General features: G+C 35.1%; 1 protein-coding gene and 1 long non-coding RNA gene across 4 annotated transcripts in view; one reads left to right on the top strand and one right to left on the bottom strand.

Annotated features, from left to right (window-relative positions):
• Positions 1-15584, top strand: part of LOC148958513 (uncharacterized) — a 39451-nt gene that overhangs the window by 23779 nt on the left and 88 nt on the right. The window contains exons 4-5 of one of the 2 annotated variants that reach the window (XR_016144598.1): positions 6254-10593; positions 11044-11120. This is a non-coding gene — a long non-coding RNA (uncharacterized LOC148958513). Of the gene's footprint in view, positions 1-6253; positions 10594-11043; positions 12161-15584 lie in introns of those variants that run through there. The other variant, XR_016144597.1, reaches the window with a different exon arrangement.
• On the bottom strand, positions 6329-15580 carry LOC135696248 (uncharacterized). 2 transcript variants are annotated; one of them, XM_065215577.2, is made up of 10 exons: positions 15277-15580; positions 14197-14399; positions 13606-13672; positions 13085-13213; positions 12524-12594; positions 12154-12251; positions 11334-11403; positions 10468-10568; positions 9662-9739; positions 6329-9383 (listed from the first exon to the last, which is right to left on the bottom strand). In XM_065215577.2, the coding sequence occupies exons 1-10, from the start codon at positions 15578-15580 to the stop codon at positions 8039-8041; spliced, it is 2466 nt and encodes an 821-aa protein (XP_065071649.2). In that variant the 3' UTR covers positions 6329-8038. The 2 variants fall into 2 exon arrangements, with proteins under 2 accessions (XP_065071649.2, XP_065071650.2); XM_065215578.2 differs by having other exon boundaries at positions 14197-14396.

Below are 15584 nucleotides of genomic sequence, written 5' to 3'. Positions count from 1 at the left end.
TAATAAATCTATATTAAAAATTTTTGAATTTTAACTGTTGAATGAACAACATAACCTAAAAAGAGGCAAGATCTGTGATCCTCTACATATGCCGAGAAAAGGCCAGTTTTCTCCTTTTTCGTCTTCCTTCTTAATCGAATAATCATAGACCATCCTAGAACCTTATCATAATGCGAGTAAAATAACTGCCCATCGCCACGAGATAAGAAAACTATGTTTGTTGACTCAATGACTTTCATTAGCTCCTTATCAGACATATCTGCAAAAAGAGGGACAGCCCTTGCATATTGAATGTATTTGTTTTGAAATCAATTTAAGGGGGAATAAGTGGGCTCTTTTCAGTGTTTACCGACCACCGTCCCAATCACAAGATCACTTTTTCGAAAATCTTGGCAAAGCAGTTGATCATTACAGTGAAAAATATGACAAATTTTTATTACTTGGGGATTTTAATACAGGAGAGACAGGTCAACAGATTCGTACTTTTATGAATAGCTATGACCTCAGAAATCTGGTGAAGGAGCCAACCTGTTTCAAGGCTGACAATCCACGGTGTATTGACCTAATCTTAACCAACAGATATAGGAGCTTCCAACATACCACCACTACCGAGACAGGTCTCTCTGACTTTCACAAAATGATAGTCACAGTTTTGAAAACGACGTACCAAAAGGCTGGACCTACTGTTATTAACTATAGAGAATATAAGAAATTTTCGGAGCAGACTTTCAAACGAGAACTTAAGGAAGAGTTGGCTAGCATTAAAACAACTGATTTAGACTACAGTTCTTTTCAAAATTGCTTTGAGAAGGTACTTGATAAGCATGCACCGATAAAGAAAAAATACGCAAGGGCCAATGATGGTCCCTTCATGAATCGAGTTCTTCGTAAAGCTACTATGCTGCGCTCTAGGTTGAAAAATAGATATAATAAAAGCCGCACAGCTGAACATTGGGAAGCGTTTCGTCGACAGCGTAATTTGTGTGTCAAATTATTTAGAACGGAAAAAAGAAATTTCTATAAAAATTTGAATACTTCTGATATCACAGACAACAAGAAATTTTGGAAAACTGTAAAACCTGTCCTTTCCGATAAAAGTCGATCGAACTCAAATATTACCCTTATCGATAATAATAGGATGATTTCCAATGATAAGGAAGTTGCAGAAGCCATGAACGATTATTTTATATCGATTACTGACTCATTAGGTCTGACAAAGAACAGGAAGGTTACCATAAGTACAAATGGTTTATCAGATCCTACAGAAAAGGCTATAATGAAATATTCAAAACACCCTAGCATTAGGAAAATTCACAGTTTTGCTCGAATTAAAGGCTACTTTAAATTCCAAGAGGTTACTGTGGAACAGATGCACTCTGAAATTGAGGGGCTTAATCCTAAAAAGGCAACAACCTTTGGAAATATACCCGCGAGAGTGCTGAAAAATAGCTCTGACATTTGTACCGAATCGTTGCAGCTTTTTTTCAATAACTGCATTCAAAATGGTGTCTTTCCGGACCTATTAAAACTAGCAGATGTCACTTCCCTCCACAAATCGGAGGAGAAAACCAATAAGAAAAATTACAGACCGGTTAGTGTATTACCAACTGTTTCAAAGGTTTTTGAGAGACTTATGGATAAACAGATTATTGATTATATGCAATCTTATTTATCGTCACTTTTATGTGGTTTTCGTAAAGGGTACAATGTGCAGCACGCATTAGTTCGAATGCTTGAAAAATGGAGAGCAAGCTTAGACAGGGGAGAAAATGTTGGCGCAATCCTTATGGATCTCTCGAAAGCCTTTGATTGTATTAAACATGACCTCCTTATAGCAAAACTAGATGCTTACGGATTCAGCCATGAAGCACTGTGTCTTGTTAACAGCTACTTGGAAAATAGGCATCAGAGAGTTAAGATTAATGGATCATTCAGTACCTACAAACAACTGTTCCTTGGTGTTCCGCAAGGATCAGTTCTTGGTCCCCTCTTCTTTAACATCTACATAAATGACTTACTTCTCTCCTTAATGGATACGGATATCTGCAATTACGCGGATGATACAACTCTAAATGCGTGCGATAAAAATCTCAATAATGTAATTGCAAGGCTAGAGAATAACTCAAGTATAACTATCCAATGGTTCGCTGATAACTTTATGAAGTTGAATACAAACAAATGTCATTTACTTATTCTTGGCAAAAGTTCTAATCAACAGGTTAAAGTTAATGTAGGAGATTCTATCATAGAAAACTCGGAAGAGGAAAAGCTACTAGGTGTTGTGATAGACAAAAAACTCAGTTTTGAGACACATATCAGTAAAGTATGTAAGAAGGCTGGTAGCAAACTCACCGCCCTCGCTCGCATATCTGGATACATGGACGCTAATAAACTTAAAATCTTAATGAGAGCATTTGTAATTAGCCAATTCGAATATTGTCCACTAGTCTGGATGTTCCACAGTAGGCACTTGAATAGTAAGATTAATAGAATACACGAAAGAGCTCTGAGAATTGCATACAAAGACTATGATTCTAGCTTCAACACTCTGCTAGAAATTGATGGCTCGGTAAATATTCATGTAAAACACCTGCGAAATCTTATGATTGAAATGTTTAAAACAAAGGGAAATATCAACCCTCCTTTTATGAGGGAGATTTTCTGCGAGCGTCATGCTGTTTATAATTTGAGAAATAATAATGAATTTATGGTACCAAGAGTAAGAACAACCATTTATGGAACCGAAACTATCAAATATAGAGGGCAGCGTCTTTGGCTCTCTTTACCTCAGCACATAAGGAATGCTCAATCTATTAATGAGTTTAAGAAAGAAATTAAAAGCTGGAATGGCACAGACTGTACATGCAAACTATGTAGGACGTTCGTGCCACAGCTTGGTTTTTTGTAATTCTATCTTTTAAATAGCTCAGGTTTTTATAGTTTTTTAATGGATCATTTTGTATTTACAATTTTATGTATTTAATCTCGTATGTATTTAGCTGATGTAGTAGTTTTAACAGTTGGCTTGGATTAGCTCATTTCTTTGTAAATAGCTATGTAGCGCCAACTTTAAATAAATTGATTATTATTATTATTATTATTATTATTATTATTCTACATTTTAGAGCTAACTGTTGGCTTCGAATCCAATCTTGAGACAAATGCTACAAGAAAACAAAGCAAGTACGCTCCTCTCTTATCTGGTTTACAGCGGCAGTTCAAATGTGTCTCCTTTGTTAATCTTTCTATGAGCTCTCTTGGCATCTTCGGCAATTTCCTGCAATTCATTCTTCAAAATGTGACTCTCTCTCCATCGATCAGCAACAAAAACAGTATCTCATTTCTAAACTTTCCAACATTGCCATCCGTACTACGTACTACATATTTTGTTGCAAAAATAAGCCATGGACAATTCCGGAATTACATCCTTTTTAACTTTAGTTGTTTTATTTTATTTTTCTCAGTTTTTCCTTTTACCTTACGATTGTTATAATTTTTTCTTGTAAAACCAGGCTAGCCAATTGCAAATTACCTTGTAATAGTGAGATTTGTAATTGTAGTTTAAGTTGAATTGAAAATGAAATGTTTCCATTATTATTGCACCACTAGCTTTAATTAGTTTTATGTACGGTGCAAAAACGTAACATATGTTATCGGTGTCTGGAATGTCTTGGAGCAGATGCTTATCATAGTTCGCCGTTGTCAACATGCCAATTGTTGGGCGGTCAACTTTAAGTTCTTCTTAATTTCATCGAAGATTTTCGGGTATGTTGAAAAATAAGCTGGATCTGCATTTGTAGATGTAATGCAACGAGCAAAAATACTCAACAAGAAATTATACCAGAACATGTTTTTATTACGATTTTTAATTTGGCTGCTACCATTGCAGAGCTGTTGAACTGCAACGAGTTGTTGATTATCGACATGCCTGCCACCAAGAAATAACATGATCTTAATGTAAACAGGTGGGGAATCGGTATTAGGTAACCTTTACCCAAATGCCTTCACTCGTTGCGTGATCACTGTCTGTGTCACAAATGCTTCAAAGTTTTCATGTTAGGCTGCGTTCATGTTGTAGTCTTACACTGGCACCTTATCATTACTATACCAATCCTATCCAGGGACCACTTAGCCATTGGGCTAGCAGGGGCTATTGTCCCCCCAACTTTTTGCAATTATAGGTTTGAAACATTTTAGAAAGTTTACTCTAGTGGAACTTTGTAAATATCACTCTAACGGATCCTAAGTAGTAGCAGTTCTTCTTGACGGAAAGCCCATTTTTGTTCATTTTCTTGGCGTCTTAGCTTGTTAACCTATTTTCATAGTAATTGTTATCTTCTCTGAATCGAACTGCTTAAAAGGAATCAGTTGAAAGAAGCAAGTATTTTCTAAAAGAGGGTTTTCCGGCGTTCTAAAGGGCGTGGCCTTAAAAAGTGTTCGGTCACACCAACTCAGCCCACCCACTGTTTGACTGGTCCGTGGCGCTTGGTCCTATCCAGTGTTTGGATTGCAAAAATATCCAACAGGTTAATACTGTTGCATGGCTAGGTGTTTTGAGATATCAAATAATCGCCTGGGATGCTAATTGTTTAGCAAACAGAAAACAATATTAATGTAACAGCCATAACTCGACTCTCTTACTGCTACTTATGATGTACCGAAAGGCTCTGTCTTTGGTCCTCTCCTTTTTCTTCTTCATTTCGATGTTCTTCTGGTTTTTAACGTTCTTCTAGTCCATGATGTATGCAGTTTAGGAGATTCAGATAGCAGAGCAGGTGTAGTATGAGGAACACCGCAACGCGACGAGAATAAGCAACAACAAACACACAAATCAGTGATGGCTTTTCTGTACCCAGAAGAGTTCTTGTTATTTTTAAGTCTTTGTTATTCTCTTGGCATCATTATCATCCATAACAAAACCAATAGATCTTCTGCAATAAACATTATTGGAGCATCTACGTAAACAAATTCATGGCTACCTTTTCTGATTTGCTAATTGTTACCCTGCATAACATAATTGTTATAAGACTTGAAAACCCATGGTCACCAAAAAATGTTGTCTAATATATATACACCGTAGATTGTTTTCTGTTTGATAATCGGTAAACCGGATCGTTCTACAATCTGCGTCGAATTTCTGGTCTCATTTCACGAATTTTCTAAACATTCGCGCTAGGCGTTTCCCTTTCCACTTTCTTAATAATATGTCGTCTAATAGATTCCTTTCAAATATTTAGCTTAACAAAAATCATTGTTATGTGGGAAGGGGATACTGTGTCGTTATTTTCTACCGTAATTAGTAATTTCTAGGACTCTTGACAGGTTAAAGAAAGAATTGCTTTCTCGTCCCAGTTGTTTATTTAGTAACTTTCTGCTTAATCGACTTATTACAAGCACTAGTGCTACATTTTACAGTTAGCTCTAGCACTATTGATAAGAGTAATTAAGTCTAAAATCAAGCAAAGAATAAAGAATTAGCAGACACATTTATTTGCAGGAAATGTCCCGATCGAATATTTGAAATCTTTAAGTTTTAGACTGTAGTTATTCAAGGGGAAAAGGAATTTGGACAGCTTAGCGATTTGATCTGATAATTTGCAGTTCTGGCCATTGCAATCTATAAAGAGTTTCTTATTAGAGAGTTTCTTATGTTATGCCTTTTTTCGAAAAACTTTTTTCATGGAATTGTGTTAAGGCTATATTGTGACGTCATAATATATCTATATTAAGAATTTTTGAATGTTAACTGTTGAATGAACAACATAACCTAAAAAGATACCATGAAATATTTCTAAATATGCAAAGTCAGTTAAATATGACAAAAATAGGTTATGGCCTTTTTCATAAAATTATCAACCAAGAAGCTAGGGACCAGTATTTCCAGGCAGTTTGCAGGCAACTTTGGCTTAATAATAGTATCTTTTAAAAAAAAATTCTCAAAGGGGTTGAGCAATATCTCCCGTCCCTTATTAAATGGAAACAAGGCATTCGTGTTTTTGTTTTGATTTTCAGAAAAAATTTTGTTATGTTGCACTTATCCTTTTCAGCATTATTAAAAAACACAGGCAGTCTAAAACTCCATACATCACAATTTGCAGAGCCCTTGTTTTGATGCGCTGTAGAGTAGGTTATAAAGACCTTCATTTCCTTGCAAAGGAAAGCTAAATCAAGTTAGCGTTAGCTTTTCTATAAAAAAGAAAAAACTATTGACATTTGTTGTTTTTTTACCGATAATTCTTGGTATTATTTTTAGGCAAAAGAACCTAGCATAAAAGAAAGAGAACCTTGGAATGAAAGTTGGTAAGAAACCCTCAAAACATCACAATAATCTGATGATAAATTGACAGATTTATGCTTTTGAAACTTTTGCATGCAAAACGATTTAACAAGATACACTCTCGTTAACAAATTGCTTCAGTACAACCTTATATACTACGGTCTGTTAACTCAATGCAACAAAGAAAGAACATAAATTTTGTTTTAAGGTTTTTTCTTAAAGTAAAACTCAACATGGTGTATTTATAAAAATATTTCACTTCAACACGTGCAGTGGCGGCTCGTGGGGTAAATTTTTGGTGGGGCTGATGACGTAATATTCGAAATCTAAAGCCATAGACACGGAACCCCAAGAATAATAAAAAGCCTTTCCATTCTTTACTACCTCTAATCAACAAGGCTGTCATCATTTTGAAAGTTTCGATTGAAAAATAAACAAGTGCCACTATTAATCATGTATAATTTTTTAATAAGCAAAGTAATAAACTATGCGAAATGTTGGTGTGCTCAACTTTATTTATTCAAGTCCGTTGGATCGTTTCTCTCTTTACAAAAAAAGAAGTTCGTAGGGGATGTCCATAAAAACATGGACAACTCGAATGGCCAACTCTTAGACGATATCCTTTGCATTGCATATCATGGCAATTAAAAAATTTTTAAAGAATAAAAAGTTCAAACTGTTAATTGATTAATTTTCATATGCTGTGAAGCCAAAATTGTTTCAGTTGAAAGCCTGCATTGGAAATATGCTTTATGCCATTAGAAGGCCTACGACCTAGCCTTCCCATTATGAGCTTATTTCAAGATCGGCAAAATTAATTCTGATAAAGATCTAGCTTGTATGCTTTATTTCAAAGTTTTAAGGCTGATAATTCGAATCATTGAATACACGCCACTCTGCTGCGTTCCACTTCAAGATCAACATTGCCTATTACATCACAACAACAAAAATTCAGCTACCGTTGAATTGAATTATTTGGGGCTAGTTGCAACTAGCCCCAAAGGAATGCAGATTCGAGCAGAATTGGCCAATCAGAAGGCAGTCATCAATTGAATAGTAGAGTCATGAGAGGCACTTGATTGGTGCATTCTCTGCTAGTTTGGGGCTAGCCCCAAAAGCTCGGGAGATGGTTTCTGATACGCGTGTTTCTTCAGTTTTCGAAAGAACCGCGGGCAGTGGGACCTAAACAAACTAGAGAATGGACAAACAGTGAAACTCGAAGCAACGAAATTAGTGAACAGTGCTAAATTAATAATGGACGTTGATTTTATTTACGTTTATAAATCTAAAACTTATTTTTGGAAATCTTTGGTGGGGCTGAGCCCCACTTGCCCCAATACACGAGCCGCCACTGAACACGTGTTTTTTTACATTTTAAGATACATTGTTAAAAAAGCTAAAGAACACAAAAATTAAGATAAAAACAAACTGAACAATATATTGATCTCATTAAACGCTTTTTTATGCAGATCTTGTCGATTATATATAAGACGATGAATGTTGTTGTAAAGCTAAGTGTTAACAAACTACTTCATTTATTAGAAGGCACAACAATATCAAACTTCATAACAACGATTAGAAAACGAAGAAACATAGAACTGCAATCAAATATTTGAAAAAGAAAATTAATATCCCATTCCTAGTCCATCATCAAGTCTGTTTATGACAATTAGGCCAAGTCGTTCTAACAGGTACGATGCAACCACTCCATAATATCAACATATGCTGCAGAAACCGTTTTGAGGGCATCTCTGCGATGCATTAGCCAATAAAGAGAGCTGCCAAATTTTTGCATTCATCCGACCTGTGCCCATTTGATCCACATCTGTAACAACCCATAGCTCCGGTGGCAAAGCCAGAAAAACTAGGAGGTATCGATGCTTTGACTGGAGTGTCCTCTGCGCCATGCCTCGGCTGTGGCTCTACTTTCCCTATCCGGCGCCCCTCTTGTACATCATTGCTAAATTGCTGCTTCTGATACCGCTCTATAGTTTCTCCGTGACCATTCTTCAATGTAACATCACTAGAGTTTTCTCTTTCTCTGCTATCGTTTCTTCCTCGCCAATTCATCGGATCTTCACGGCCACGAACCCTCTCTCGTGCCGTGTTGTGATTTTGTCTCCAGCTCCCAGTTAAATGATCCCTATTGTCACGTCTCGCCTTGTGATTTTTTGGCACAAACTGATCACTAGATGTATTTCCGCCACGACCAATACCATAGAGTTTCCTATTAGAAGGGCTGTCAGTACCAAACCTTCCTTGAATTTGTGCTGGACCTCTTTCAAAATTAGCCCCACCCGATCTTAAACGGGTAGAGTTATAATGTTTATCATTCCCTTTTCCATATTGGAAAGTAGATTTCTTTTCTTCTTGGCTAGTCTTCCTAATAGAAATTTTTCTGTTATCTAAATACGTAACAATTTCATAAACAATACCGGCTGGAAATGATGCCTCCTTGAGAATACCTTTAAGCGTTTCTTTGTCAGCTTGAAGCACTGTATCCCTGATAACGTTCTGCTTAAACCTGTATACTTGGTCTTCTAATCTCAGTTCTTTCATCATTTGCTCTATTTCATCATATTGTCCCTTTTCTATGGTTTTCTCGTTTTCTCTAGTGCTTTCTCTCTCTTCAAAGTGCTCATATTTGACATCGACAGACTGACCTGCATGTTCCACGTTATCCTCACCCCTGGTGCCTTCCCGTTCGACAGCGTCAACAGTTACTTCCTCGACCTCATCATCTTCAATCAAAACAGCATCATCAAAATCATCAATGTCTTCTTCATACCGACTTGTCTCATTCGTCATCATATCCTCACTTTGCGAATCATCAACTTCAAAGGCGAGAGTCATGGAGTTCTTACCTTCGATGCAGCTAGATTGTATTTTTGAACTCAATTGCAAGTTTGCTTCTTCCGATAGTGAGACACTCGTTGATTGAGATGAGGTACAACTTGCTGTATCAGCACCGAAATCAGCATCAACAGTTGAGTCAGTAGGATAAATATCACAACACGTTGTGTCTTCGTCAACATCCTGCTTACCTGGAGACAGGCATCTTGGGATGTGAGCGAGCAAAAGATCCAAAAAGACTTCACGGATTTTTCTGAAATTTTCAATATAAAAATTCAAAGCTTAGTACTTTGTAACATAGAAACTTTCAATATCAAAATAATCTGGTAGCAGACGATTCGCCAACATGATAACAAGCTATGCAAGTTATAAATACAAACATACTTTAAAGCATAAGATCGGTACCACTTTTAAGGAGGTCCTAGGCAAACAATTTTATTCAGGGAAACTTGAAACGATTTTGGTGTTCATATTGGCCTTAAACTTGAAACTTATATAGATCAAAATTATCTCAAGCTATTATAAACATACCTTGGGAGGCATTCATTCAACACACTTTCTTTTAAAAGAACAATGATATTTCGTAAGTCACGAAATATAGCTGGCAATCTAGAAGCAAGAGGGAAACATTATAAGTTGGAGCAAAGAACATGGGCAAAGAAAAATGATTAATAAGCAAAAGTAAGCTCTGAACAGTTGGGTCGTCAGTCTGACAGTTGCTGATCGTGAAGCTCCGAGATGCAACCTAAAACTGTCTTGTTTTACACACCTAGATGCAGCTTTGTTTTTACAGCATCGAGCATTATATAGCAGGCCGTAAAACAGTAACTCTCAGTAGAAAGGAAAGCGTTAATTAGTTATATTATGCTATTAGGGCTGTTTATATCGTCCTCCTTCTTGAAAGGCAATAAGTAAAAAGATAACTTGATCACTTGCATACAAAAAAAGACGATATATTTGTGCAAAATGATACTTATATTTATAAGTCGGAGTCAGGAAAAAACGAAACAAAATATAACAAGTCATGATTTTTGATAATGTAGACAAAGTGCTGATCTACAGTTACTGTGTAATAAGCATTCCTTGCCTTGTCAACAGAAAAAAAGACAAATTTGATTTTCAGGACACAGTTTGTCATTAAAACCCTTTTATATCCCTTTCACAGGCATAAAAAGAATTACGATCCCCTATTATACTGAAAAGTTATGACTATGCAAAAATCGCCATCATCAAACCGTGCTTAAAGGGTTAAGGTGAAGAGCCACGCCATTTTGGCCTTGTCATCACTGGCACTACAAGCTGAAGAGCATAAATGATCGTTATTAGTCGAAAATCACCTTTCTTTGTCCAAATTTAGCAGATCCATTTCCTTAAACAATTCTGTTGCTGCGAGTGCATTTGCTTCAGCTTTAACTACGCTGAATCCTTCAACTTGACTCTGCATCAAAATCAAGTTATGTAAGGTATGTAATCAGAAAAACTTAAAACCATGTGTACCCAAATTTCAACACCCTGCACTGCGCCTGTGGCAATTGAATTTAATCAAGTTTTAAGCTTGTAGTATGAAAGAGATTAACTAATATTTGCTTTCTGTGTCAACTTTATCTGCACTTCTACATGTTCACACAAATTTATTTTCGTATTTTTGCCAGATTTTGTTTGTTTCAAGGATTAAAATCACTGAAAGTTTTGGATATTTATGCCTAAGTTAACAAGAAAATACAGGATCTGAAATTTCAGATCTGAAACAGCTCAAGAACTAATTTGACAAAAAGAAGCCATGTATGAACAGTAGAACATATGAATTCCAGACTCCTTTTACCAAAATTTGTATTAATGTGACTTTGATGAATTTTTATTACAACTGTTCTTTTTAATAACTTACTGAGCCAAATGCTCCTATGATACAATAGGATATGCTAAAGATGTTTAAAGACCACATTTCCAGAAGAGGCTTGGTTTCTTTGGGCAAATCTTGGATCAAAAAAATGTAGGCAAATGCATGGATCTACCAAATTTCAAAATGCCACATGCCTCTATGTGTAGTTATGTAATGAAAGATTGATTTTGTGCTCTTAAGGAATTCAAATGACCAATTAACCCGTGAGAATGACAAAAATTCAATGCAGCTATTTTTTACAAATATCAACAGCACATCTTCTTAAAAAAGATGTATGGGAAATTAAAATAGTCATGCACGTACCCCTATGCCATCCGGGTATGTCCATTTCTCAATACATTCTTCCAGACATGTTATTATGACTGTTCTTAGTCTAAATTGTAACGAAAAAAACTTTGGTGAAACATTTCTATGCATTACAATCTAAAAAGTCAAGTATATAGTGCAAACAATATACTTTAGCAAATCTCACAACAGAGTTTATCTGAAGAAATTTTTATCACTGCACATATTTAAAACTTTTGAAAACTTGGGTGTCACCTTTTGAAAGTTTTCATGACCACACCCATCAAATTAACTGGATTATGGAGAATCTTGACAGGTTTTAGATACTGATCAAAATTCAAAGAGATATTATAACTATTACTGTTATGTTCTCATTTGAAATATTTTAAGGGTTTTTATAAGCTTTATGTGTCTACTGGCAATTGCTTCAATTTTGCGTTTTAATGCCAAATCTCTTAATTCTAGCTTTATCACTGCACAAAATTGAGTTTATCACTGCACAATAAAGATTTATCAATTGCACAAATTGGTTATCACTGCATGTTAAAATAAACCCTGTCTCACAATAATAATTATAAATCAATGGAATCTTCCCCACAATCTTTAGTGGCAGTGCACAAAACTTGATATTTTAATGTTCATTCAATATTAAAATTAAAATTCAATATGAGTAATTGGTTGCTGTCATTATTACATTGCAGAGTAAATTTTCATAGAGAAAATCTTAACTTAGAGCTATGATGTTTCTCATAATCTGGCACATTGTGAGCCAGGTTTATGAAAAGTTCACCAGCAACTCCATCCAATGATATCAAAACATTTTGATACAGACACTTACCTATCATTATCTGATTCAAGTGACAATTTATAAAGTGCACCAAGAAGCTTGCAAAATCTCCTGGCTCCAGCTGTAATCAGTTTATCTGAAGCAGAAACCTGAAGCATGAAAAAGGTTGTTTGATTTCTAAACGATGATATGGGCCTTAAAAAGCTTTACCAATAACGTTCATAATAACATGCATTTGAGTTATTTTATTAAAACCCACATACTTTTATGGGGCCTTTTGGATTCCAAGTTTCAAAATATCTATGTAGGTCCCACTTCTAAGCAGTTTTTTTGCAAATTAACTCAAATCTTTGTTAATCATATATAAGTAAACTGGCAAAGGTTAAATAGTTGATGAAAAAAATAGAAGAATGGCACTTACTCTTACAAGTTCTGTTGTTTTAGTGGAGATGAGAGGGACAAAGTGAACTTCAAACTGAATTGCATCATAATCTGTAAAGGAGCATACAAGTTATATTTGTTAAAAATTGTGGTCGGGAGAAAAAATCTACAAAAAAAAGACATTTTATGTACAAAGTCTGCAATTCTGTAAACTTTCTTGAAAGTGATGGAATAGCCTTGCTCTCACATTTTTGTATATAATAATTTTATGCTGACAATCAATTAAAGTAAACTGTTTTGTATGAAGATTTAAATGAATCAACAGAATTTCTTTACGACAGGAACTAAAGTAAAGAAGCTGAAGAGCCTGAACAGTATTTGATAAACAAAAACCGATAACAATAATATTAAAGAGTGGAAAGCTCCATGAACATTTAAAGGTACAAAAGAAAGTACAAAGGCTAGACAACACCATAAATATGCTGGGGATTATGTCAATCTAGATGCTTCCCACAGAGAGAAAAAAGGAAACCTGTGTAAAGGCAATCAAAGATACCCTCGCCACCAGATTAATGAATGAATCTCAGTTATAAATACATACCTGTAATTTTTTTGATAAAACTTTTTGAAACCTCAGTAAAATTATCTGATGTTGTTGATTTGTCAACAAGACATTCAAGAATCAGCTGGAACTCATTGAACTGAGGGTACTTCATTGACAAGGAGCTATCTGCAAATAATACTTATATATTAGGATGAAATGAAATTGACAATTTCAAGGGTGATAAATCCCTAGCTATAATAACTCAAAATAGTTTTTATTTTAATCCAATTTTTTGACAATTTCTATCTGCCTACTTTGAAACATGCCCGAGAACATAGTTCCTGCATTTCAATAGTTGTTGCAGCCCTGGGTAGTAGGTGGCATATTCATGATAACAATAAAAAATTCCTTTAAACTTTCTATTATATACATCATTATGGTGATTAACAAAAGTAAAAGAGCTCAAAGCAAAATTTAATAAGTTTTCCATTTATTGGCTATTTCAACTCATGAAACAATGGATTCTATTTAAATACTTTAAACAAGCTACATTTTCATCAAAGTATAATGTTATTTACCATCCAGCTTGATCTTCAGGGCATCAAAAATCTCATCAACATCCTCAACAGTAGCACTTCCTACCATCTTGAAGGAAGAAATCTCTGTTTTAATGTCTTTCACTCACATTAAGAACATTAAGTATTATGGTTCCCATATATTTCACTTATTGGTCCAAAAAAGAATATAAAAATATTGTAGCATGATTTTTTCGGAAATCATCTGTCCATGTTTGCCATATTTCCCTATTCTTCATACAAAAACTTGACAAGGATAATGATTTTAATAGTTTTATGAAAGATCAACAAAAGTTAAATGGTTCTCTTTTAATTCTACAACAAACAAATTATGGAAGGTTGCACATAAATGTAATCTACCTAGATCCTCCTTACTTACCTGTTGGTCTTGACATGTCAATGCTAATACACTACAGTCTAAGAAACTACAGGCAGTTTAGGTATGTCAAGACACTTATTGTGTTTCAAAGCATTCCTAAAACTGAAAAATTTTTATCAACGGTTGAAAGATTTTGTTACATATAAAAAATTGATCAAATTTGGAATAAAATCTGATGTTTAAAAATCCACCTTTTCCTAAAAAGTAGAACTTACTGAAGCAATCTGTCGCTGAAATTTATATTTTTGCCATTCTCCCTCAGCTTCTTCTTTTTCTTGTTGTGTTGGTTGAGGAGTTATTTGCTTCAGTGGTCCCACATTTGGTGACCTAACCTGTGGAGAGTTCTGTTTTATGACATTTCGTATTGGCTTTCGCTCTTCCTTTTTCATCTCTATTGAGTCATGTTTGTCATCATCTTCTGGAAAAAACTTTTTCAAGTAAATATGAAAACCATTTTTCAAAGACAAAGAATTCATGGAATATTTCTAAGATCTAAATTTCTTGTTCTTGTTTTTCCGACTTAGGATATTTCTAGATTTTTATTGATAGATCTAAATTTAATTTGTTTTACCTATGAAATTACTGGTTGCAGATTGATAATATATGATGCCCAGGGTGCACACCCATACTTGACCTGATGGGATTTGCCGCGGAACAGGGTATACTTTTCTGATGAAAATTAAGGAACAGGCTACTTTGAACTGCATCAAAGCCTTGGGGCAGGTTATCAAAATTAAGGAAATTGTTTTGGACTGGGTATTTAAAAGCAGAAGGTAAAAATTCTTTCAATAATCTGTCTTCACAAGAAGTTCATGTGAATCATAATGCGAATCTTCTTTCCACCCTGGTATATTTTGGCATAATTTTACTAAATTGTTTGCATTTTTATGGTACAAGGTATGTCTTTGGCATATTCTTATAGGGCAGTGTCAGAGTGCAAGAAAGTTTTCAGCACATCCCTGTCACTTTCCTGGTCAAGTGCCCCCTAGATTATATCTAACAGAGTGCATTTTGAGTAAATTGCTCTTTGCATGCATTACTAATAGTAAGAAGTGTTACAATATCAGAACCCCCAAGGGAAATTGTTGCAAGCATTGTTTTATCAGTTTGTCTTTGTTTTTAGAGGTGGATGTCATAAGCTGAAACTGAATATCATAAAAATACTGATAATCACATTTACATTTTGTTAATCCTGATAGGCTTCACGATGGGCGAACTCTATTAATGATATATTTTGCGTTTTAGCAGTTTATGAGGCATGAAAATAGTATTAATTTTGGCTTTGGGTTGTTTACCTGGGTATGGAGAGAATTTACTAAGGTATTCTTCTGCTGCCAGGAACGCTGAAGTTTTGTCTGTGTTAACTTCCTTTGCTTGTGAGCCAGTTTTAACAAATTGGCTTGGGCTCATAAGACCTCTTCCTCCGGAACACATGCTGCTCTTAGGTGGTTTCATCGCGAGAGCACTCATCAAAGGAGATGATGAAGAGTATCTACCATCAGATTCTCTTGTTCCAGGATCTGCAGTTTGCCCTTCGTTTTCTTTAACTGCCCCTTTAAGGAATTCGTTCATTATAGACCCTCGTCCTCTACCTGCCATTTTC

Source organism: Rhopilema esculentum, chromosome 14 (assembly GCF_057945365.1).
Source record: "Rhopilema esculentum isolate cy_ngs chromosome 14, ASM5794536v1, whole genome shotgun sequence".
Classification (NCBI taxonomy): domain Eukaryota; kingdom Metazoa; phylum Cnidaria; class Scyphozoa; order Rhizostomeae; family Rhizostomatidae; genus Rhopilema; species Rhopilema esculentum.
Note: the sequence above shows the minus strand (reverse complement) of the source record. Positions and strands in the feature narration are given on the sequence as shown.

What these genes read in the sequence shown, in the direction of transcription:
- LOC135696248 (XM_065215577.2), bottom strand. Translation starts at nt 15,580, where the DNA reads ATGGCAGGTAGAGGACGAGGGTCTATAATGAACGAATTCCTTAAAGGG. An exon ending in TTTTATCAAAAAAATTACAG is followed by an intron (nt 12,595 to 13,084) that starts GTATGTATTTAT and finishes GCTCCTTTACAG; the next exon opens with ATTATGATGCAATTCAGTTT. An exon ending in AAACAACAGAACTTGTAAGA is followed by an intron (nt 12,252 to 12,523) that starts GTAAGTGCCATT and finishes TTCATGCTTCAG; the next exon opens with GTTTCTGCTTCAGATAAACT.